This window comes from Muscardinus avellanarius, assembly GCF_963383645.1.
Source record: "Muscardinus avellanarius genome assembly, chromosome: 1".
Lineage (NCBI taxonomy): Eukaryota > Metazoa > Chordata > Mammalia > Rodentia > Gliridae > Muscardinus > Muscardinus avellanarius.
In genome coordinates, this window is record NC_137786.1 from 232176448 (window position 1) to 232201159 (window position 24712).

General features: G+C 50.9%; 2 protein-coding genes across 3 annotated transcripts; one reads left to right on the forward strand and one right to left on the reverse strand.

Moving 5' to 3' along the window:
* Positions 1-5780: 5780 nt before the first annotated feature.
* On the forward strand, positions 5781-24647 carry DPF2 (double PHD fingers 2; the record flags this gene model as incomplete). 2 transcript variants are annotated; one of them, XM_080715761.1, is made up of 12 exons in its annotated part: positions 5781-5812; positions 10159-10319; positions 10886-10993; positions 11308-11471; positions 12249-12341; positions 12514-12592; positions 13019-13060; positions 14024-14161; positions 14250-14378; positions 14494-14606; positions 16576-16657; positions 24571-24647. In XM_080715761.1, 12 exons carry the CDS (start codon positions 5781-5783, stop codon positions 24645-24647), a joined length of 1218 nt encoding a protein of 405 aa, XP_080571887.1. The 2 variants fall into 2 exon arrangements, with proteins under 2 accessions (XP_080571887.1, XP_080571888.1); XM_080715762.1 differs by lacking the exon at positions 13019-13060.
* On the reverse strand, positions 22826-23620 carry LOC308272569 (speedy protein C-like; the record flags this gene model as incomplete). Its single annotated transcript, XM_080709441.1, has 1 exon — positions 22826-23620. One exon carries the CDS (start codon positions 23618-23620, stop codon positions 22826-22828), a length of 795 nt encoding a protein of 264 aa, XP_080565567.1.
* Positions 24648-24712: the final 65 nt, after the last annotated feature.

Below are 24712 nucleotides of genomic sequence, written 5' to 3' on the forward strand. Positions count from 1 at the left end.
AAGGTCCCCCGTGTCACTGGCCAGTGATTCTCACTTTGAACCTTTCCCTCTCTCCCATCCTCTCCCCACGGACACAGTGAGCCTCACTGATGTCCCCTGACCACCCACTGAGGACACACACAGACGTCAGCCTGGAGTGCCCCAGGCCCCTGGATGCGGGCCTGCTGAGATGACCCCCCCGCCCCGTCGGATGCGCTAGAGGCAGCTGGCGGGCTGGCACTGGGCAGGCTGCTCTGGACCGCTGGCTTTGTGTCCTGGACTGGCCTTGCTCAGCAGATACGTCCTGCCCTTCCCTTCCTCACGTAACCAGGGCACGTGGTTGCAATAAAGCTGCTGCTGCTGTTGGCTGAGCATTCTGCCCCTCGTCCCAGCCTTCCTCCCAGAGGTGGGCCGCCTGGGAGACCCCACCCGGAGCTTGGTGGAGGGCAGGCCCTGCCCTCAGGGGTCGGACCCCTTCTCATCCCGAGGTGAGAATGAGGCGGGAACAAACCAGTGTCCCCTGTGGGTCCTCAGACACTGGCCCAGGAGTTTGGCGAGAGGTGGCTGAACCTGAGTTCAACCTCTGCCCAGGGAACTGGGCTCAGCCAGTTCCGAGTCTCCCCACAAGCCTCGAACCAGCGACCAACTGGCAGCTTCTCCAGCTTCAGGGGGCGTGCGTGGGGAGGAGGGACGGCAGGGGCTGCGAGAGACCTGGCAGTGCCCACTCGTGGACTTGTCCATCATGTTAGACAGACACATGTTTACTGAGCACCTGTAGTCTACGTGGCAGGGCTCCAGGCTCTGGGGATGCAAGGCAGATTTGATCCCTGCTCTCCGGGAGCTTATATTCGGTCTAGCCAGGGGAGGGATGTTAAATATATACACACAGCCAGTGTGGTGGAGTGCGGTTGTCATCCTAGTACTTTGGAGGCTGAGACAGGAGGATCACAAGTTCGAAGCCAGCCTCAGAAACTTAGTGAGATCCTGTTTCCAAATAAGAAATAAAATCAGCCAGGCATGGTGGCACACGCTTGTAATCCCCACACTTCAGATGCTGAGACAGGAGGATCGCACACGTTCAAAGCCAGCCTCAGCTACTTAGTGAGGCTCTCAGCAACTTAGGGAGACTCAGTTTCCGCATAAAATATAAAATAGGTCTGGGAGTATAGCCCGAAGGTAGAAAGCTTCTGGGTTCCACCCACAGTACCACACACACACACAAAAAAAAAAAAAAAAGGAGAAAAAAAAAGAAAAAGAAAATCGGGCTGGGGGTGGAGCTCAGAGGTAGAATGCCCCTGGGTTCAATCCCCAGTGCCACACACCCAAAAAAAAAGTGTAAACAAGAGGTGATTTCCAGCTTGGGGTAAATGCTAGTCAGAAAACATCACGACTAAGCCAGGTGTGCTGGCTTCGAGCCTCCGAGTTCCTCCTGTCTCAGCCTCCCAAACGCAGGGATTACAAGCGTGCGCCACCACACCTGGCTTTGTCTCAACATTTTGAACTATGTTGTAAAAATCATCACCACCAATACATCCTATATAAGAGTAGGGGAAAGAAAACAGAATAGAGAATTAAAATATCAAAGTAATATGCTCAGCCAGGTGTGGTGGGGCACATCTGTAATCTCAATGCATGGGAGGTTGAGACATGAGGATCATAAGTTTGAGGCCAGCACTAGCAGTACAGCAAGACTCTCAGTAACCAAGCACCCTGTTTCAAAACAGATACATGAGCCAGGCATGGTAGTGCATGCAGGTAGTACTTCGGAGGCTGAGATGGGGATTGCAAGTTCGAGGACAGCGTGGCAAGTAGTCAGACTCATCAACCTAGGGAAACTGTTTCAACCTAAAAATAAAATGGGGTTGGGGTAGAGATAGAATGCCCCTGGGTTCAATCCCCAATACTACACACACACACACACACACAGTGAAAAGGGCTGGGAGTGTGGCTCAGAAGTAGAATGCCCAGTACCACACACACAAAAACCCTCATCTGGAAGTGGTGACACATGCCTGTAATCTCAGTATTTAGGAGGCTGAGACAGGAGGATCACAGGTTTGTGAGCAGCCTCAGCAAATTAGCAAAACTCAGCAATCTAGTGAGATCCTGCTTCTTTCTCTTTCTTGGTACTGGGGATTGGGCCCAGGGCATTCTGTTTGCAAGACGAGTGCTTTACCACTAAGCTACCTCCCAGCCCAAGATCCTGTTTCAAAAATGAAAAATAGCTGGGCGTGGTGGCGCACGCTTGTAATCCCAGCGCTTGGGAGGCTGAAGCAAGAGGATCACAGGTTCGCGGCCAGCCTCAGCTACTGAGTGAGGCCCTCCAAAACTTGCCGAGACCCTGTTTCAAAAATTAAAAAATAGTGCTGGGGGAGCTGGGCGTGGTGGCGCACGCTTGTAATCTCAGTACTTGGGAGGCTGAGACGGGAGGATTGTGTAGGTTCGAAGCCAGCCTCAGCTACTTAGTGAGGCTCTCAGCAACTTAGACCCTGTTTCCAAATAAAGTGTAAAATAGGTCTGAGTGTAGCCTGGAGGTAGAAAGCCTCTGGGTTCCACCCCCAGTACCACAAAAAAAAAAAAAAAAAAAGAGAGAAAGAAAGGAAGGAAGAAAGAAAAAATAGGAACAGGGGTGTACTATAGCTTGAGGTAGAATGCCCCTAGATTCCATCCCCAGTACCGCAAAAAATAAAAAATAAATTAAAAAATAAAAAAAACTAAAAAATAGAGCCGGCAGGTGTGGCTCTAAGAAATAATGCCCCTGGGTTCCATCCCCAGTACTGCAAATAATAATAATAATTAATAATAATAATAATAAATAGGGCAGGAGGTATAGCTTGTAGGTAGAATGCCCCTGTGTTCAATCCCCACATCCACAAAAAATTAATATATTAAATTTTTAAAAGGGTTGCAGGTAAGCCGGGCGTGGTGGCACACACATGTAATCCAGCATTTGGGACGCTGAGACAGGAGGATGCACGGGTTTGAAGCCAGCCTCAGCTACTTAGTGAGGCTCTCAGCAATTTAGTGAGACCCTGTTTCCAAATAAAGTAAAAAATAGGTCTGGGAGTACAGCCTGGAGGTGGAAAGCCCCTGGGCTCCACCCCCAGTACTACAAAAAAAAAAGGGGGGGGGAGGTTTGCAGGTGTAGCTTGAAGGTAGAATGCTCCTGGCTTCAATCTCTAGTACCACAGTACACGCGCGCACACACACACTCTCTCTCTCTCTCTCTCTCTCTCTCTCTCTCTCTCTCTCTCTCTCTCTCTCTCTTTCTCTCTCTCTCTCCTGGGGCTGGAGGTTATAGCGCAGTGGTAAAGTGCTTGCCTAGCATGCAAAAGGCACTGGGTTTGGTCCTTAGCAACAAGTATAATTAAGGCCCAGGAACAATCTCAACTTACAATTTAGAGAAATCGTTACTGTGCCCCATGGTGGAAACATTCCTCTCTTGAGTTCTAAAGACTAAATCAGCCAGAGTCCAAAGCTTCGGAACAGAAACAAAACATCTGGCCAGAGTTACTAAGATCACAAGAGGCAGCAGCCCTGCTCCCACGCCTTGGTTTCTGTCAGAGAAACGGCACAGACCCGGCTCCTGGGTCAGAGCTTGTAGAGTAGGTATTGTTCAGCTCCGTGGCAGGTCTTAGAGGAATTCTGAAAGTACTGAAGGGTAGGCCCAGATGTGGTGGTCCACGCCTGCAACCCCAGTACTTGGGAGGCTGAGACAGGAGGCTCAGAGGTTCATAGCCAGCCTCAGCAACTTTTTTGTGTGGACAGGGGATGGAACCCAGGGGCATTCTACCTCAGAGCTACACCCCCAGTCCTATGTTTTAGTCTTTATTTTATTTATTTATTTTTTTTCGGGTCTGGGGATGGAACCCAGGGGCATTTGACCTCCGGGCTACACCCCCTGCCCTATTTTTTATTCTTTATTTTGAAACCGGGTCTCACTGAGTTGCAGAGGGCCTCACTAAGTAGCTGAGGCTGTCCGCGAACCACGATCCTCCAGGTCTCAGCCTCCCGAATGCTGGGATTACAAGCGTGCGCCATCATGCAGCTGTGACCCTGTTTCAAAATAAAGAATAAAAAATAGGGTTAGGGGTAGAATGCCTCTGGGTCCCATCCCCAGTACAGCAAAAAAAAAAAAAAAAAAAAAAAAGGGGGCGGATATTTAGCCATGCTTGCCAGTAGGTTTGCACCATTTGGTAATGAAGGAGCAGGAATGTTACAGAGAGAGGAACAGCAGCACAAGAACTCTTCAGAACCCAAGTGAAGGGAGTGAGCTGAGACAGGAGCGGGAGAAGGGGAGGCAAGTGTCAGTGAAGTTGAGGCACTGGGTTTAGCAGAGTCAGGTTCTGTGTATCAGACAGAGAAGGTTAGGCCAAGTTGGGCCTGGCAGTGCACGCCTGTAACCCAGTGCTTGGGAGGCTGAGACAGGAGGATTGCAGGGTCAAGGTCAGCCTTAGCAATGTAGCAAGCCTCTCAGCAACCTACTGAGACCCTGTTTAAAAAAAAAAATAAGGCCCGGCATGGTGGCCAGGCGTGTAGTAGCCTCAGCTACTTAGTGAGGACCTTAGCAGCTCAGTGAGACCCTGTTTCAAAATAAAGAATAAAATAGGGCTGGGGTGTCACTCAAAGGTAGAATGACCCTGGGTTCCATCCCCAATAGCACAATAAAGAAAAGAAAGAGAAAGAGAGAGAGAAGAAAGGAAGGAAGGAAGGAGGAAAGAAAAAGAAAGAAAGAAAGAAAGAAAGAAAGAAAGAAAGAAAGAAAGAAAAAATAGGGCCAGGGGTATAGCTCAGAGGTAGTGTGTCCTTGGGTTCGATCCCCAGCACCGCACACACACACACACACACACACACACACACACACACACACTCACAAATCTGGTCAGGCCAAAAACCTGCCTGGTTCACCTTCCCTGCCTTCGTCCTCCTCTTTCTGAATTGGGCACAGGAGATTGCTTGGCATGCATGAATCCCTGAGTTAGAGCCCCAGTACAGGAAAAACAAAAATTTATCAATGTTGTGCGTGGTGGTGCACAACTACAAACCCCGCAACTTGGGAGGCTGAGGCAAGAGGACCGCAAGTTTGAGGCTGTCCTCAGCAATTTGGAGAGACTTCATTCTCAAAAAATAAAAAGGACCGGGAACTGTAGCTCAGTGGTTAAAGCGCTCACCAACCATGCACGAGAGGCACTGGGTTCAATCCCCGGTACTACAAAATAAAGACAACTAGCTGGGCGTGGTGGCGCACGCTTGTAATCCCCGCGCTTGGGAGGCTGGGACTGGAGGATGGCACGGGTTCGAAGCCAGCTGAGCTGGCTTAGGAGACCCTGTTTCCAAATAAAATATAAAAAAGGTCTGGGAGTGTAGCCCGGAGGTAGAAAGCCTCTGGGTTCCACCCCAGTACCACAAAAAATATAAAAATAAGTAAATAAAAATAAAGACAACGGCCCTGCGTTCGGGACCGCGGTGGGCGGGACACGGCTCCTACCCTGGGCTCCGGCCCCCGCCCTGGCCTAGCTGACCTCCCGCCTGACCCTTCCGCCAGGCTCCGCGCCCTCGCAGTGCAGGGGGCGGGGCTCCAGCCCGAGCCGCGGGGCGCGCGCCCGGCTCCCTCGCGCCTGCGCGTCGCGCTCCCCCGGCTCCCTCCGCTTCCCTCCCCCGCCTCCGCGCTCGCGCGCGTGCGCGCGCGCCCGCCCGGCTGCGCCTGCGCAGAAGGCCGCGGCCGCCGGCGCTCCGCGCGGTCCGGCGCCTGCGCGCTGCGGCTGCGGGGCCTCCGGGCCTGAGCGAGAGGAGCGGGGAAGATGGCGGCGGTGGTGGAGAATGTAGTGAAGCTGTGAGTGCTTGTTTCTTTCGCCCCCTAGGCCGGGCGGTCTGCGAGGGCCCCAGGAGCAGGGGGCGGTGCGAGAAGAGACGAGGCGGAGAGAGGAACTTGCCCGGGGAGGCCAGGTGGCGGCTCCTCTGGGGAGGGCGACGCGGGACTCCGGAGAAGACGTTGCGCTTCTTTGGGAAACTTGTGGAGGCCCCAGCGGGGCGCCCGGAGCCCGAGGCCGACCGCGCCCGGGGCGCCCCCGCCGGGACCCGCGCCCAGCGGCCCGTGACGTGTGGGGCGGGCGCCGGGCAGAGGTACCCGGGCTTAAAAATACTCCTGGGAAGAAGCGATCGAGGAGCCCGAGGTTGAGGGAGGGAAAGAACCGAGGGGAGTGGGCCTTGGCGCCATCAAACGCGGCCCGGGACGCCCAGCCCGCGCGGCCCCGAGGTGGCCATTCTCCTCTGGAAAGCATCGCGCTGTCAGATCTCGAGCCAGGCTGGGAGTTCGTGGTTGCTCGGAACACTGAGACCGGCCCGTTAGCGGCTCCCGTGAACTAGGGATGTTTGGGGACTTTGGTGTGTTCAGCCCGTTGTCTCCCTGCAGAAGAACCTGCATGAGTTTTGAAGCGGACTGTTTGGTTAGTGTCTCGTGGGCAGACAGAACAAGCTCTTTTTTTAATGGCTGTATTGGGTTTGATGAAAGGATAGGAATATTGAGAGGTGTCTAGCATTTTGACTGGATGACAGGGTAAAGGTTTGGGGACTGTTCTAAGGGACTCTCAGCGTCTCATCTCTCTTTGTCCTGGATTGAGCCACTCTTCCTAAGAACCATTCTTTTAAGGTTAAGTTACTCCCCCAGCCCCCGCTCTTTTTTTCTTGAAGAATGCTTTCCCGCTTCCATTAAGCTAAGTGCTTCTTCCTCCTCTTGTGGCTTTTTTTTTTTTCTTCTTAACTTGCTTTTGCTCTATGCTGCCTATTTGAGCCACCCCTCCTCCCAAAGCTATTATCTTTCCCTCTGATCTGCCCACTCCAGTTTCCCCAGCTCTCTCTTCAGGCTGACATTTCCCTCAATTTAGAAATGACGCTGTTGATCTGCCATATTTATAGTTATCCTTCCTGACTCAGATGTTCTTTCTTTGTTTCCCTGCCTTTTGTTGACTTCTCCCATCTCACTGTAACAGGAGGTTTTACACAGGTTTTATTATTGTAGAAAGAGGTTCTGAGAGGTAGATGTAATGAGGGTCTTCATATTGAAAGACTTTCAAGAAAATGGGTTGCCAGTCTTTACATGAAGTTACAAGTGATGGGTTCTCCATTTAAATAGAGCATGGCTTCTTATTTATGTTTAAAGAGCTCTAGAGATTATGGAAGTCACCAGCCACTGATTCCTGAGTGCAAGTGATGAGAAATCAGCTTTCTCGTAATCAGTTCTAGTTACAGAGGACTGCGGACCATAACTGATTTCCCCACAGGACTGTCTTTTTAAGAAGGACTTTTATTTTTGTGCCATTCTCGACCTGGAAAGAGATGCTTTTCTGGCACTTTGCTTGATTATAGTTTACCTCGTTTTCTGAGAGTTGTGGTTCTGCATTGGACTCAAGACTTCCACTACCTCATCTTTTCTGACTTTCAACTTGTTCTGGGAGAGGGATTTTTCTACTTGTAAATCATCTGTCTCTTCCATAAGTGATGTCAGAATTGAAACAGTCTTTGAGGGGTCTTATTTATTTATTTTTTTGGTGGTACTGGGGTTCCTGGAAGCCCTTCTACCTCTACACTCCCAGACCTATTTTTACATTTTTATTTGGAAACAGGGTCTCCTAAGCCAGCGCGCGCGACTGGCTTCGAACCTGCGCGATCCTCCTGTCTCTGCCTCCCAAGCGCGGGGATTACAAGCGCGCGCCACCGCGCCCGGCTGAGGGGTCTTAATAGGGCAAGGTATTTGTACAAAATAACTGGCTGCCAACTAGTTAGTAAACTTTCTGAGTTAGGTAAAAAGATCTAGAGAATAATGTTACCTTGAAATATCTTGCTTTTCTCATCAGATTCACACACAGACACACATTTAGTGATTCATTCCTAGACATCTTACCCACAAGACCACTTGCCCTACCTTCTGAGATCCCAACCAAATTACAGGGGCTTTGCAGAACAGCTCTCATCCATTCCCTCAAACCATTTCCAGCCTCGTCTGACTTGGGAGCCTTCAGCCTGTCTAGACCTTCTTCCGTTTGACTTCCAGTGTCAGTATCAATTCCCATCAGCAGAAACAAAGGAGCTGCTGCACTCAGCCTTGTTTATCCAATTTTCCTGTGTGGTGAGGACATGGCTGCCTCTTAAAGGCGAATGAACATGAGCCTCTTTCCTTCCCCACCCTACACGCCAATACAAGATTCGTGCCTACATCAAGTTACAGTCATTATAGCATTTCGAGTCAAACCAGGCTGTCCTTGTGATGTTGCTGTGTGTGTGGTGTGTGTCTTTCACTTGCTGGAAACATGCTAAGCCATGCCATGGTTTGTTGTGACAGCCCCCTCAGATTTCAGAGCAGGGCATGTTGGTATATCTCAAGTTATGACCATAAGCGACAGAGCCTTACTTTTCCAGCTCTTCATGCCCCCTCCCTCAGAATCATGATATGTCAGCCTGGCATGGTGGCACATGCTTGCAATCCCAGTACTTGGGAGGCTAAGACAGGAGGATCACGGGTTCAAAACCAGCCTCGGCAACTTAGCAAGGCCCTCCTCAACTTAGTGAGACCCTGTTTCCAAATAAATAAAATAGGGCTGGGGGTATAACTTGGAGGTGGAATGCCTCTGGGTTCAGTCCTCAGTACCAAAAAAAAGAGAGAGAGAATCCTGCTGTGTCAGAGCTTGTCTAGTCCAACCTCCCCAATACATAGAAGAGGAACAGAGGTTCATATGGATTGACTAAATGTCCACATTCCTGTGGTAACTTGAACCCAACCACGTCTTTACTCCCAAGTCCACCCTGGTGTATCTCCAACATCTTTATTGATAATGGGAATATTGTGCAAGAGAAAACACCTCTGTCCCTAATTTGTTCATTATGATTGATTGAATTTTGAGCTGGGATGTAGCTTAGTAGTAGAGTATGTGCCAAGCTTGCAGGAAGCCCTGGAATTTTTTTTTTTTTTTTTTTTTTTTTTTTTTTTTTTTGCGGTACTGGGGATAGACCCCAGGGACATTCTCCCTCCAAGCTGCACCCCCAGCCCTATTTTTTATTCTTTTCTTTGTGTGTGTGTGTGTGTGTGTGTGTGTGCGCGCGCGCGCGCGCGCTACCGGGGTTCCTAGAAACCCTTCTGCCTCCGGGCTACACTCCCAGACACCGATTTTTTATTTGGAAATAGAGTCTCCTAAGCGGCTGGCTTCAAACCTGCGTGATCCTCCTGTCTCTACCTCCCAAGCGTGGGGATTACAAGCATGTGCCACCACACCCAGCTTTATTCTTTATTTTGAAACAGGGTCTCACTAAATTTATGGAGGGCCTCACTAAGTAGCTGAGGCTGTCTGTGAACCTCGATCCTCCGGTCTCAGCCTCCCAAATGCTGGGATTATAAGCATGCGCCACCATGCCTGGCTTTTTATTTTTTATTTTGAAACAGGGCCTTACTGAGTTTTAAAGGGCCTCATTAAGTAGCTGAGGCTATTCACAGACCACTATCCTCCTGTCTCAGCCTCCTGAATGCTGGGATTACAAGCGTGCATCACCACGCCTGGTTGGTCCTGGAATATTGACTAAATAGAAATATGAATTGCCAGCCAGGCATAATCGCTTGTAATCCCAGTACTTAGGAGGCTGAGACTGGAGGATCATAGTTTGTGGCCAGCCTTAGCTACTTAGTGAGGCTCTTTGTAACTTAGTGAGACACTGTTTCAAAATAAATAATAAAAAATAGGGCTGGGGGTATAGCTCTAAGGTAGAATGCCCCTGGGTTCAATTCCATACTACCACACACATAAAAAAGAAAAAGTTACCATCTTTAATAGCACAGGGCTACATGAAGTAAGAAGCTCAGAATGAGTGTTCACACCCCCCCCCTTTTTTGGTGATTCTGGGGCTTAAACCCAAGCAAGTGCTCTTCACCCTCCAGCCCCTCTTCTCCTCATTGTGGGTTAAGACTCAGGTCTGGTTAGACACATGAGGAAGTCATGTGTTCCTGATGGTGATTTATTTGTAAAGTACCTTTCTTGTGATGGCTTAGTGAAGGGGCTTGGTGTCCCATGAGGCAGAAATGGAGGCACATAGGACCAGACAAACAGCCTGCCAGTCCCCTGAGCCTTCTAGAGAAGCAGTTGGTAGAGGAGAGGGCCGATCGGCACCCACGCCTGCTGCGTATCTTCCACACAGCCTTGGGGAGCAGTACTACAAAGATGCCATGGAGCAGTGCCACAGCTACAACGCCCGCCTCTGTGCCGAGCGCAGCGTGCGCCTGCCTTTCCTGGACTCACAGACCGGAGTGGCCCAGAGCAACTGTTACATTTGGATGGAAAAGCGACACCGGGGTCCAGGTGAGGGTGCAGACTCAGATGCTCCCTCCTCTTACGTGGTGGGTAGATGAGCGGCCCCCCTTGCTCCCCCCTGTGGATGAACATGGCCTTTCTAAGCTCAGAGGTGGCCCACACCTCTAATCCTAGTACTTGGGAGGCTAAAACAGGAGGATCACAGGTTTGAAGCCAGTCTCAGCAACTTAGCAAGACACTGTTTCTAAATTAAAAAAAAAAAAAAAATAGGGCTGGGAGTATAGCTTGGAGTAGAATACCTCTAGGTTCAATCCCCAGCACCACCAAAAAGAAAAGAAAAGAAAGCTAGGAGGATGAAACGGGTAGGTAGGTTCATACTAGCGCCTTTGTTTTCTGCCCTGCTGAGAGCGTCTGGAAAGCAGCGTGTTAGCCAAGGTCCCTAAGCTTTCAACTACTCTTCCACAAACTATCCTGCCCCACCGCAGGCTCTCACTGTTAGTGTTCCTCCTTCACTCTGAAAGCTAGAATTTAGCGGCGCCTTCTCTTCTAGAAAATGTTTGGTATTGTTTTCTGGGACTGGATTAGGGTTTGACTTCTTTTTCTTCCTTCCGTAGGATTGGCCTCTGGACAACTGTATTCTTACCCTGCCCGGCGCTGGCGCAAAAAGCGGCGAGCCCACCCACCTGAGGATCCTCGGCTTTCTTTCCCATCCATCAAACCAGGTAAGGGACACCCTCCTGAGCTGAGCAGGGCCGTGGCCTACTGTATGGCAAGAGGCCTGCTAAGCAGCTCTTACCACCAGGCCCTGTGCTAGATCTCCAAGATACTAAAGTGAATTTAACTGATTCCTTCTTCAGAGAGCTCAGTCTAGCAGGGGAGGCAGGTAAAAGCTAAGGTACTGTGCCAGCTGAACCAGGGTGTCTTGGCTCTGAGCAGCCGGAGAACAGAGGCTGTGGGCAACCTTTGTTGGCCCTGGCACTGTGCAGGCTCTGAGCTTCAGCCTTCTGAGCTTTGCTTCATCCTGACCATGTTGTAGACACGGACCAGACCCTGAAGAAGGAGGGGCTCATCTCCCAGGACGGTAGCAGTTTAGAGGCTCTGTTGCGCACCGACCCCCTGGAGAAGCGAGGCGCCCCAGATCCCCGAGTTGACGATGACAGCCTGGGCGAGTTTCCTGTGACCAACAGCCGAGCCCGGAAGGTACAAGATTACCCCTGTGGCCAGGAGAGCTCTAATGACAACCTTCTTTTCATGGGGGACCACCCAGTTAGCAGAGCGGAAACAGAGGGTGGGAGAGCGCTTGCCCAGCACCCACAAGGCCCTGGATTCATGCCCCAGAACTGTAAACAAGCAGAGCAGAAGCTGAGGCAGCCCCTGTGGGCCTGCCCCTGGGCCGACTGTCTTCTCTGCTGCCTCTAGTCTTTCCTCTCCTTTCCTTCTACGTACGGGCTCTCATTCATCCTCTTTTGCATCAAAGTTTCTGTCTCAAGCCAGGTGTGGTGCGCATGTGTGTAAACCCCGCGCTTGGGAGGCAGAGACAAGAGGATTGTGCAGGTTCAAAGCCAGCCTTGGCTGGCTTAAGGGACCCTGTGTCCAAATAAAGTATAAAATAGGTCTGAGAGTATAACCTGGAGGTAGAAAGCCCCTGGGTTCCATCCCAAGTACCACCAAAAAAAAAAAAGTTTCTGTCTCAAAGTTTTTTGGTGTCTAAGGTTGCAGAGGTGAAACAGACCAAATCCCTACGCTGGGAAGCTAACGCTAAGTGTAGAAATAAGGAGAATTGTAGGTAAGGGACTGCTGTGAAGAGACACAGAGGAAGGAAAGCCCTGAAGGGGCAGGAATGGGATCCTCGGGTGAGGAATGACGCCAGCATGGCAGGTCCCAGAGGAGGCTCTGGGCAAGGGCGTGGCCAGTCCCGTGTCAGGTGAGCTTTGGGATGTGCACTATTTCTGCTCACTCTGATTCTTCTGTCTGCAGCGGATTCTAGAACCAGATGACTTCCTGGATGATCTCGATGATGAGGACTATGAAGAAGACACTCCCAAGCGCCGGGGGAAGGGGAAGTCTAAGGTGAGGGCCAGTGTGCTGCCTGTAGCATGGGGCAGGGCATCCTGCAAGGCCTGGGCTCATTTCCTATAGAAGCCTCTCTCCCTCTCAGCAGCCACTCTCAGGAGAGATTAATTTAATCCTAAGTAAGGTTTTTTTTTTTGTTTTTGTTTCTGTTTTTCGCTCCTCTTGCCAGGGTAAGAGTGTGAGCAGTGCCCGGAAGAAACTGGACGCTTCCATCCTGGAGGACCGAGACAAGCCCTATGCCTGTGACAGTGAGTGCCTCTGAGTGGGTGGGGCGTCCTTGCCGTGGACCCAGCTCCTGCTCTGGATGTGAGGAGGGAGGGTTGTGTTGTTGCCCCGAGTGCTAAACAGGCCTGGGTGCTCGGCCTGCCTGCAGACTGGTTCCCCAAGATCCCAGGCTGGCCTGAGCCTCTGCTCTGGCCAGCGGCCCTGCATGCTCTGGAGCAATCTCCGCTGCTCTGGGATGGAGGGGGGCTGCTCCCAACAGGCAGGGGCCTGGCCCGAGGCCCCCAGCGTCTGTCCTCTTTCCCTTGCTTGGCTCGGCCGCTTCCCTGCCTCCGCCCCGAGCAGCCGTGCTGTCGGGTTCTCTCTCGCTTGCTCGCTCTCCTGCTGCCGCCGCCACCCCGTCTCAAGCGTATCAAGGCCTCCTTCTCATGACTTTTCTTTCTGTCTTTCAGATAGTTTCAAACAAAAGCATACCTCGAAAGCGCCCCAGAGAGGTAGCTCTCTCACCTTTTCAGACTTTCGGTTTTCCTATCCCTTTTTCCCTCCTCCCACGTTCCTCCTGCCTTTCTCATCTCCTGTGATGCTAGCTTGGAAGTGTCTGGAATGGCATGGCGGTAGGAGCTGTGGAACTGCAGTCGCGCTCCACTCCTCAGACTCCCAGGAACTGCCTTTACTACTGCTTGTCCCCCACAGACTCACTCCTAGGGCCGCTTCCCCAGTGCATGGGGTGGTTCCAGAGGCATTTGAGGGACCTGTTACACACAGACCCATCTGTTCTCCCGTCCGCAGCAGGCACCCAGTGGTCACTTAATGAGTCCATTGTCCCCCACCTTCTCCCATCGCCCTCAGTCCTTCCTGCTGGCCCCTCACCTTCCTTGGTGTCAGGATTATAAGGTGCCGGTGGGGATCTGCTTTTCTTGCCGGTTGGCAGGGGCTGGACAGGCACGGTGCGAGAGTGTGTTCACCTTTCCCTTGGGCTATCTCATTTGGCATTTGTCCCCAGCAGACCCATCCTCAGCCCTTTGTCCATTCAGCAGGGGTGGGTTCTGTGGTACATATGGGGAATTTGAGCGTCCCACATTTACTGAGAAGCGGAAGAGTTTGCAGGCTCTTCCTCACCTTTCCCCTTCTTGCCATGATGCAAGGTCATAGAACTTTCCTTCCCCTTCCCGACCTGGAGCTGCCCAGGCTGCTCCTCTCCCCAAGCAAGTAGTTGATGCAACAAGGCCGAGCCCCCACTAAAAGCCGGCAGGGAAGAGTAGTAGTGACCGAGGGGCTGGGGTCCGTGAGGGAGGAGAGTCCCAGGAGCTGCAGAGCTCCTGGACCTGGTGCTCCCGGCTGAGGGGTGGTGTCCAGAGTAGAGCTGCGGGCCGGGGGTGGTTGCCCTTTGCCTCCGGGGTGGGGAAGTGGCATGCGTGAATCCTGACACCTTTCTCTGCAATCTCCTCCCCACTCAGTTTGTGGAAAACGTTACAAGAACCGCCCGGGCCTCAGTTACCACTATGCCCACTCCCACCTGGCTGAGGAGGAGGGCGAGGACAAAGAAGACTCCCAGCCGCCCACCCCGGTGTCCCAGAGGTCCGAGGAGCAGAAGTGTAAGCGGAGGTGTCAGGCGGGGAAGTGAGGCCGCCGAGGGGCACCCGGACCCTGAGCGTCGTCAGACTCTCCTCTTCCTCCCTGTAGCCAAGAAGGGTCCTGATGGGCTGGCCCTGCCCAACAACTACTGCGACTTCTGCCTGGGGGACTCCAAGATCAACAAGAAGACAGGACAGCCCGAGGAGCTGGTGTCCTGCTCTGACTGCGGCCGCTCAGGTACCTCCGTCCCCAAGGAGAGGGCTGTTGGCCCGCTGGCTTTCAGTGCTCTCGGGCCGCTCGCCTGAGCCCTCCCACGTTTCCGGCCATCCATTTTACTCACCTCCCCCCACAGGGCACCCATCTTGCCTGCAGTTCACCCCCGTGATGATGGCGGCCGTGAAGACCTACCGCTGGCAGTGCATCGAGTGCAAATGCTGCAACCTCTGCGGCACCTCCGAGAACGACGTGCGTGCCCCGCCCGCCCGCCCGCCCGCGGCTCCCCACAGCCCCTGCGAGGCAGCTCGCTTTTCACGGGGCGACATGCCTCCCGCACACCCCTGCAGCATTCCACTGGAACTTGGATTTGTCGTCAAATCCACGTTTCCTGAGCTCCGGCTTTGGGTCTGACACTTTCTAGGCTCTAGGGATACTAGGCAGGACAGGGCCCCTGTGTTCTTCTGGGAACAGCAGTAAGCGAAGAACGGGCTTTCATGATAGCCTTGAAGAAACGGAGCCAGCGACTTGGCGGACAGTACCTGGGCACTGCTTTAGATGTGTAGTCAGACATGACTTCTGAGGAGGGAGGTTGGCGTTGAAATTTGGATGATACCAGGAGCCAGTTCAAGAAGGTTTGGAGGTGGAGCACTCCCACTGGAGGAGCAGCCAAAATGGAGGCCTTAAGGCCAGCAAGCTGGGTATTGAGAAAGCCGCTGTGCAGGCTGGAGCCTTCCTGTGCATGGGAGAGCGTGGGAGATGGATCGGAAGTAGGCACCACTAGAACTGTGGGGGGGTTTGTGTGTGGTACTGGGATTGAACCCAGGAGCATTCTACCTCTGAGCTACACCGCCAGCCCTATTTTTATTTTTTCTTTTCTTTTCTTTTTTTCTTTTTTTTTTTTTTTTTTGGTGGTACTGGGGTTCCTGGAAGCCCTTCTACCTCCAGGCTACACTCCCAGACCTATTTTTACATTTTCATTTTTGGAAACAGGGTCTCCTAAGCCAGCGCGCGTGCGGCTGGCTTCGAACCTGCGCGATCCTCCTGTCTCCGCCTCCCAAGCGCGGGGATGACAAGCGTGCGCCACCACGCCCGGCTTATTTTTTATTTTGAACATGGTCTCACTAAGTTTCTAAGGCTGTGATCCTCCTATCTCAGCCTCCCAAGTACTTGGATTACAAGTGTGCACCACCACGTGTGGTCGGTTTGCTTTGTTTTGTTTTGTTCCAGCACTGGGAATGGAACCCAGGGGCATTCTACCTCCAAGCTACACCCCCAGCCCTATTTTTAATTTCATTTAATTAATTTATTTTTTGAAGTACTGGGGATGGAACCCAGGGGTATTCTACCTCCCAGCTACACCACCAGTCTTGTTTTTTTTTTTTTTTTTTTTTAAACAGGGTCTCACTGAGTTACAAAGGGCCTCACTAAGTAGCTGAGGCTATTCTCAAACTGTGATCCTCCTGTCTCAGCCTCCCAAATGCTGGAATTACAAGCATGCACCACCACACCCTGTGTGTGGTGGATTTTTTTTTTTTTTTTTTTTTTTTTTTTTGGTGGTACTGGGGGTGGAACCCAGAGGCTTTCTACCTCCAGGCTATACTCCCAGACCCTTTTTTTTTTTTTTTTTTTTTTTTTTTTTTTTTTTTTGGAAACAGTCTCACTAAGTTGCTGAAAGCCTCACTAAGTAGCTGAGGCTGGCTTCGAACCCATGCGATCCTCCTGTCTCACCCTCCCAAGCGGTGGGGATTACAAGCGTGCGCCACCACGCCTGGCTGTGTGGTGGATTTTTGAGGGGATTGAATTGGCCCCTCATCTATGCTAAGCACACACTCTACCACTGAGCTACAATCCCAGCACTCAGGCCTCGGGTTCTATTCTAATATAGTGGGATGCTATTGGAGGCTTTTAATCAGCGGTTTGATGTGTTTTGTTTTCTATTTTGAGAAGATAATGTTAGGTGCTCTGTGGACAAAGATTTAGGAAAAGAATGGAGGCCAGTTAGTCAGCTGAGAGCTCGGGCGCCATCCAGATGAGGGTGACCGACTTGTTTGGGGTAGAGATGGACAGTCTCTTTCTTATCAGGAGATCCCTGCATCTCTTCCTACCTGCACCTGCCCCTCTAGGAGGTAGCAGCAGTGTTCCCAGGAGCCCTCACCTTCCTCCAGCCAGTGCCTGAGGCACGTGTCCTTGAACCCCTTCCTCCTCTTGTTTTCCCTAGGACCAGCTGCTCTTCTGTGATGACTGTGACCGTGGCTATCACATGTACTGTCTCACCCCATCCATGTCTGAGCCTCCTGAAGGTAAGTGGGCAAGATCTTTTATCCAGAACAATTACTTTGTAAATTAGAAAATCACCTGTACAGTAAATATTGAATTTTGTGTTCTCTCTGTTACCAGTTGCTTTTCCGAGTTAGGGTTTAAGAACCTTACCTTGCTTGGTTCCAGCTGCTTTCCCAGCATTTTAGCCTAAAAGATTTAACATTTACACATTATCATCAGTTGCGTTTACAAAGACAGAAATCAGCAATCCATGGGAAAGAGATGCTGAGCAGAGAATAGCCGCTCAGTAAAGAGATTGGTCTCCCTCCTCCCAGTCCGGAAGCTGAGTTGGTAGCTTGTCTGATGTGACGCTTTCATTTCAGCACTTCAAACTTGATGGGTGTGAGTGTTCGTTTCCTCTCCCCTCCTCTCAGTTGGGGACGGAGTTGATTCTGGAACCTGGCTGGGTCACTCAGCCTCACCAATAGTTGGCTTTAATAGTGCTCCAGTTAGGCCGGGTATGGTGGCGCACGCTTGTAATCCCTGCATTTGGGAGGCTGAGAGAAGGATCACAGTTCACAGACAGCCTCAGCTACTTAGTGAGGCCCTCTGCAACTCAATGAGACCCTGTTTTAAAATAAAGAATAAAAACTAGGACTGGGGGTGTAGCTTGGAGGTAGAATGCACCACCTTGAAGAAGGTGCTGCTTCTAACACCCCTCCCTCTGGGTTTTGTGCCTGAACCCCTCTTGATAGATATCCGGGAGCTTACCTAGGAGAATGAAAATGTGTGGGTGCTGTCCTGTGCACAGAGAATGTGAGCCAGCTTTCTAGGCAAGAAAGTGGTCCACTGAGAGTGCTAAAAGCCTCATAATAAGGGGGCTTTGGGAGGAAGTCAAGCTTTGCATTTTGGGGTGTGTGTGTGTGTGTGTGTGTGTGTGTGTGTGTGTTTTCCCCTGGGGATTGAACCCAGAAGCAGTCTACCTCCAAGTTATACCAGTAACCCGATTTCCTTCCTTCCTTCCTTTCTTTCTTTTTTTCGGGTCTGGGATTGGAATCCAGAGGCATTCAACCTCTGAGCTACACCCCCTGCCCTTTTTTTTTTTTTTTTTTTTTTTTTTGGGTGGTACTGGGGTTCCTGGAAACCCTTCTACCTCCGGGTTACACTCCATACCTATTTTACGCTTTTTTTTTTTTTTTTTTTTTTTTTTGAAACAGGGTCTTTTAAGCCAGTGAGGCTGGCTTCGAACCAGCGCGATCCTCCTGTCTCTGCCTCCCAAGCGCAGGGATTACAAGCGTGCACCACCACGCCTGGCACCTGCCCAATTTTTTATTCTTTATTTTGAAACAGGGTCTCACTGAATTGCAGCGGGCCTCACTTAGGAGCTGAGGCTGTCCACGAACCGCGATCCTCCTGTCTCAACCCCGAATGCTGGGATTACAAGCGTGCACCACCACGCCCGGCTTTTTATTATTCTTTGTTTTGAAACAGGATCTCACTGAATTGCAAAGGGCCTCACTAAGTAGCTGAGGCTGGCGGAGAACCTGTGATCCTCCTGTCTCAGCCTCTCAAGTACTGAGATTACACTACACCTGGCTTATTTCTTTTTTTTTTTTTTTTTCGACCTCCGAGCTATACCCCCTGCCCTGTTTTTTATTCTTTATTTTGAAACAGGGTCTCACTAAGTTTCTGAGGGCCTCACTAAGTAGCTGAGGCTGTCTGTGAACCACGATCCTCTGGTCTCAGTCTCCCAAATGCTGGGATTGCAAGCGTGCACCACCATGCCCGGCTCTATTTCTTATTTTGAAACAGGGTCTCACTAAGTTGCCAGGGCTGGCTTCAGACCTGCCATCCTCCTGTCTCAGCCCCCCAAGTACTGGGATTACAAGACTGCACCACAACGCCCGGCCTGCATTTTTTTTCCCCCTTAAGAGTGTGTGTGTGTACATGTGTGTGTATGTGTATGGTGTATGAGAGAGAGAAATACTGGGGTTTAAATCCAGGAGCATTTTACCTCTGATCCACACCCACACCCAGCCCTTTTTTGTTGTTGTTGTTGTTGTTTTTTGGTGGTACAGTGGTACCCCAGGGGCTTTCTACCTCTGGGCCATACTCCCAGACCTATTTTATATTTTATTTGGAAACAAGGTCTCACTAGGTTGCTGAGAGGCTCACTATATAGCTGAGGCTGGCTTTGAACCTATGTGATCCTCCTGTCTCAGCCTCTCAAGGGCAGGGATTACAAGCATGTACCAACATGCCCGGCTTCCAGCCCTATTTTTTATTCTTTGTTTTTGAATCAGGCCTCACTAAGTAGCTGAGGCTGGCTGAGAACCTGCGATCCTTCTGTCTTGGCCTCCCAAATGCTGGGATTACAGGCAGGTACCCACAAGCCTCGCTTTGCTTTTTTTTTTTTTTTTTTTTTTTTTAACCCATCAAATAGCAGCTTGCAGATGAAAACTTGTAACTGGACAAGGCTTTCCCCCTGGCATCCTGTCAGATAGGCAGGTAGAGGAGAGCTGCAGGCCGTCCCACCCTCAGCTGAGCACCTAGAAGGCATCAGATGGTCTCAGCTCTAAGTCAGGGTTGACAGACTGTGGCCTGCAGCCAAGTCCAGCTGCAACCAGTTGATATAACTTACAAGCCAAGAATAATGTTTATATTTCTAGAAAGGTGTTTGTTTTTGTTTTTGTTTTGTTGTTGTTGTTGTTTTTTGGTGGTACTGGGGATGGAATCCAGGGGCCTTCTACCTCCGGGCTACACTCCAAGACCTATTTTATTTGGAAACAGGGTCCCTTAAACCAGCTAAGGCTGGCTTCGAACCTGCACGATCCTCCTGTTTCAGCCTCCCAAGTGCGGGGATTACAAGCGTGCGCTACCACGCCCGGCTTCTAGAGAGTTTTATAAAGCAGAGGAAGAACCAGGCGCAGTGTCTTACCCCTGTAATCCCAGCCCTATTTACTTACTTACTTACTTATTTATTCCAAGTCTGAGGATGGAACTCAGGGGCATTCAACCTCCGAGCTACACCCCCTGCCTTATTTTTTTTATTCTTTATTTTGAAACAGGGTCTCATTAAGTTGCAGAAGGCCTCACTAAGTAGTTGAGGCTCTCCTCAAACCGTGATCCTCCCTTCTCAGCCTCCTGAATGCTGGGATTACATACGTTTGCCACCACGCCCCGCTAGTCCTATTTATTTTTATTCTTTATTTTGAAACAGGGTCTCACTAAGTATCAGGCTGGCTGCAAATGGTGATCCTCCTGTCTCAGCCTCCCGAATCCTGGGATTACAAGCCTGCGCCACCACACCCAGCTGATAGTTTTTTCTTGTTTTTATTTAATTTTCAGTACTGGGGATGGAACCCAGGGAGCTACACCCCAGCCCTATTTTTATTCTTTATTTTGAAACCGGGTCTCACAAAGTTGTAAAGATCCTAAGTAGCTGAGGCTGTCCGCGAACTGCGATCCTCCTGTCTCAGCCTCCCGAATGCTGAGATTACAAGTGCGCGCCACCACGCCAAACTTTAAACCCTGCTCTTTTGACCTTCTGATTGATTGGAAAGGAGTGTGTGTGTGTGTGTGTGTGTGTGTGTGTGTGTGTGTGTGTTTTACTGGGAATGGAACCCAAGGGCATGCAGTACCTCTGAACTATACCCCTGGCCCTATATTTTTTAGTTTATTTCTTATTTCTCATTTTTTGTGGTACTGAGGATGGAACCCAAGGGTATTCTACTTCTGAGCTACACCCCCCAGCCCTATTTTTTATTCTTTAATTTGAAACAGGGTCTCACTAAGTAGCTGAGGCTGTCCACAAACTGTGATCCTCCAGTCTTAGCCTCCTGAATGCTGGGATTACAAACATGTACCACCACACCCGGCTAGTCTTTTTATTTTTTTATTTTTTTATTTTTATTTTTTTGTGGTGGTACTGGGGTTCCTGGAAGCCCTTCTACCTCCAGGATACACTCCCACGGGCTACACTCCCACACCTATTTTTTTAACTTTCTTATGTGGAAACAGGGTCTCTTAAACCAGCACGGCTGGCTCTGAACCAGCACGATCCTCCTGTCTCCGCCTCCCAAGCACGGGGATTACAAGCTTGCGCCACCACACCTGGCTAGTCTTTTTAATTTTGAAACAGGTATTTACTGAATTGCGAAGGGCCTCACTAAGTAGCTGAGGCTGTTTACAAACCACGATCCTCTGTTCTCAGCCTCCCAAATGTAGGGATTACAAGTGCGCATCACCACACCCGGCTTCTTTTTATTTATTTTATTGTGCTGGGATTGAACCTAGAGGCATTCTATCTCCAAGTTATAACCCCTATCCCTATTTTCTTACTTGAAAACAAGGTCTTGCTAAGTTGTGAAAGCCTTAAGTTACTGAGACTGAATTGGAACCTGAGATCCTCTTGTTGAAACTTCCCAAAGTACTGGGATTAGGGGCATATGCCACCATATTTCATCTTTTTTAATTTTTGAAACAGTCTCACTAAATTGTAGAGGGCCTCACTCACTAAGTTGTTGAGGCTGGCTGTGAACCTGTGATCTCCTTTCAGCCTCCCAAATACTGGGATTACAAGCATGCACCACCATGTTTAGCTAGGTCATGTATTTCTTTTATTTCTTTTTCTCTTTTCTTTTCTTTTTTTTTTTTTTTTTTTTTTTTTTTTTTTTTTTTGGTGGTACTGGGGTTCCTGGAAGCCCTTCTCTGGGCTACACTCCCAGACCTATTTTATATTTTTTTATTTATTTGGAAACAGGGTCTCTCAAGCCAGCGAGGCTGACTACGAACCTGTGCGATCCTCCTGTCTCTGCCTCCCAAGTGCAAGGATTACAAGCGTGCGCCACCACGCCCGGCTTCCTAAGTCATGCATTTCTGATGAGTTTAGAAAAGCTGTGAATCCTTTCCCAGAATAATATTCAAAACCTCGTATGTACAAGTATGCTTATAATTTCAAAACATTAAATGTTAATTATCTCAAAAGAAGAAAAAAGGAGCTGGGCATTTTGACACATGCCTATAATCCCAGTAGTTTGAGACTGAGACAGGAGGATTGCAGGTTCATGGTCAGCCTTTTGCGGTACTGGGGATGGAACCCTTTTCCTCTGACAGGTCTTTAGCCTCACACAGGCATCTGGCTATGGTGGCAGCCATCTCATCTTACAGCGTGTTTCACAAAACATTTGGGGATCAAACCGAGGGCCTTGTATGTGCTAGGCAAGCACGCACTCTGCCACTGAGCTTCATCTCCAGCTCTTTTCATTTTTATTTTGAGATAATGTCTTGCTAATAAGCTGGCAAGGCTGGCCTGGCGCTTGCAATCCTCCTGCCTTGGTCTCTTGGGGAGCTGGGATTACAGGTGGGCACCACCATGCCAAGCAGAAAGCTCTGTCTTAAACCAGGCATGGTGACACGCATTTGTAACCCCAGGACTCGGGAGGCTGAGACAGGAGGGCTGCAGGCTCAAAGCCTCAGCACTTGGCAAGGCCTCAGCGCCGTAGTGAGCCCCTGTTTCCAAATAAGAAAATCAGGCTGGGGTATAGCTTAGAGGTAGAATTCCTCTGCATCCAACCCCCAGTACAAAAACAAAAGGCTTTATCTTAACATCAGTCCAGAATTGGATTTCTGGGAGCCTTTTTCCATGTCCTTTGTGCTACTTTTGGGGTCGTGAGAATTGTGATTGATTCTTCTCTAATAACAAGTTTAGCCGGGCGTGGTGACGCACACTTGTAATCCCCGTGCTTGGGAGGCAGAAACAGGAGGATCGCGCAGTTTCAAAGCCAGCCTCACTGGCTTAAGAGACCCTGTTTCCAAATAAAATACAAAATAGGTCTGGGAGTGTAGCCCGGAGATAGAAGGGTTCTATCCCTAGTACCACAAGTCTAAAGTGGGACACTTTATTTTTTTTATTATTATTATTATTTTTTTTTTTTTTTTGGTGGTGGTACTGGGGTTTCTGGAAGCCCTTCTACCTCCGGGCTACACTCCCAGACCTATTTTTTTTTTTCCCCAGTATTCCATGGACACATTTATTAAAGGGGCCAGGGCCAGAGTGGGTACAGGTTGCAGGTTGGGAAGGTGCTGGGGTGGGCGCGATGCTGCCGGCCTGAGGCTCAGACGCAGGCGGCCAGGCAGGGACTCGGCAGTGGAGCTTGGTCAGCGGCACGCAGGCGGACGAGCGCTCCTCACGCTGCCGAGGTCAGTGCTCAGGGCGTGGTTGAAGTCTTATAGAAGATGCGGAGGGTGTAGGTGCCTGGCTCCCGCGGGGGCCAGATGAGGAGGAGATCCTGGCCCCGGAGGTCTCTGACCATCAGGTGGCAATGTGAGTGGCAGCGGCGACAGCACTCGGAGATCAGGGGAGGGCGCCTGGGCGACTTGGGGGTGGGCCAGCGACAGCCACACCGGCCACAGTGAGGGGGCGAGCAGCCAGGGCCCCGGGGGAAGGGGGGCCGGGTCGGAGGGCAGCCCCTCCTAACCCCGCTGTGGTAGGGGCGCCGCTCCCGGGTCCAGGCCCAGTGGGTCGGCTCCTTGGCCATAACCTCCTCACAGCACCGGCGGCTCACAGCGGCCCTGAAGTCCATGCACGCCCACAGCACGTCCCTCTGCCGCAGGAACTTCCCCACACGGGCACACCAGCCTTCCCCCAGCGCCCACGGGAAAATCTCACACTTGGGCTCCTCCAAGTCCTCCTCCATGTCATTTGCAAGGAACAGTGCCAAGAACAGGCTGCCGTGGTTGTACTCCCTGAGAGTCAGTTTGGCGCGCTGGAAGTAGACCAGCGCCATGGCCAGGAGGTACTTATCAGAAATCTGGAAGCAAGGGTCTTTGGAGAGGAATTCCTGGAAAAAACTGTCCTCCAGAAGGTTGAAAAAGGCCTGGAGCTCCTGGTCCTCCTGGTGGGGACGGAGAAGCCCATTGCCCCCACCTTGACGGCCGCAGCCCCCCAACTTCACCTGCGTGGTCACCACAGGGATGGTGGCAGAGTCTCCAGCGTCACTCATCTCCCAGGGGGTGGAGGAGGGGAGGGGAGGGGGCGAGGAGACCTGCGCTTAGGTGATACCCACAGCAGCTATTTTTACATTTTTATTTGGAAACAGGGTCTCCTAAGCCAGCGCGCACGGCTGGCTTCGAACCTGCACGATCCTCCTGTCTCTGCCTCCCAAGCACGGGGATTACAAGCGTGCGCCACCACGCCCAGCTTAAAGTGGGACACTTTAAAAACTTATATCTAAGCTGGGCATGGTGGCGCATGCTTGTAATCCCAGCATTTGGGAGGCTTAGACTGGAGGATCTCTGTACGTGGACAGCCTCAGCTACTTAGGCCCTCCGCAACTTAGTAAGACCCTGTTTCAAAGTAAAGAATATAAAAAATAGGGTACAGGATGTAGCTCAGAGGTCAAATGCACCTGGGTTCCATCCCCAGACTCACAAAAAAATAAAATAAAACTTGTATCTGGTTGGTTGTGGTGGCTCACACCTATAATCTCAGTACTTGGGAGGCTGAGACAGAAGGATTGCAGGCTCACAGCCAGCCTCAGCAACTTATTGAGGCCCTCTACAACTTAGATCCTGTTTCAAAATAAGATGAGGTTAGATTGTAGCTCACAGGTAGAATGCCCCTGTGTTCAGTCCTCAGTACCAAAACCAAAAACAAACAAAAAAAAACTTTTATCTGCCTAGACCCTCCTGCTGTGCCCAGGGCTTCTGGTATAACAGGGCAAAGCGGGCCTGAGCGTCTATTCCAAAACTGTCCTCTGGCTGAATGTTTTTTATCTTCGTGGAGAAAGTTTTTGTTATCATCTGAAGGCTGAGTGGTCCCTCTCAGCACTAGGTAACCATGAAACGCTGCCACAGAACTTCTCCCGTGCTGCTTGTAGATGAGGTGTGGGGAGCGGAGGGACAGCAGTAGGGGTGTGTGGGGCCACCCTGACCTCCTCATGCTTCTCTGCAGGAAGCTGGAGCTGCCACCTGTGTCTGGACCTGTTGAAGGAGAAAGCTTCCATCTACCAGAACCAGAACTCCTCCTGATGTGCCGCCCCGCTCCCCGCACCTCAGGCTCTCCCCACCTTGTTCTTCACACCCACCTTTCCCGT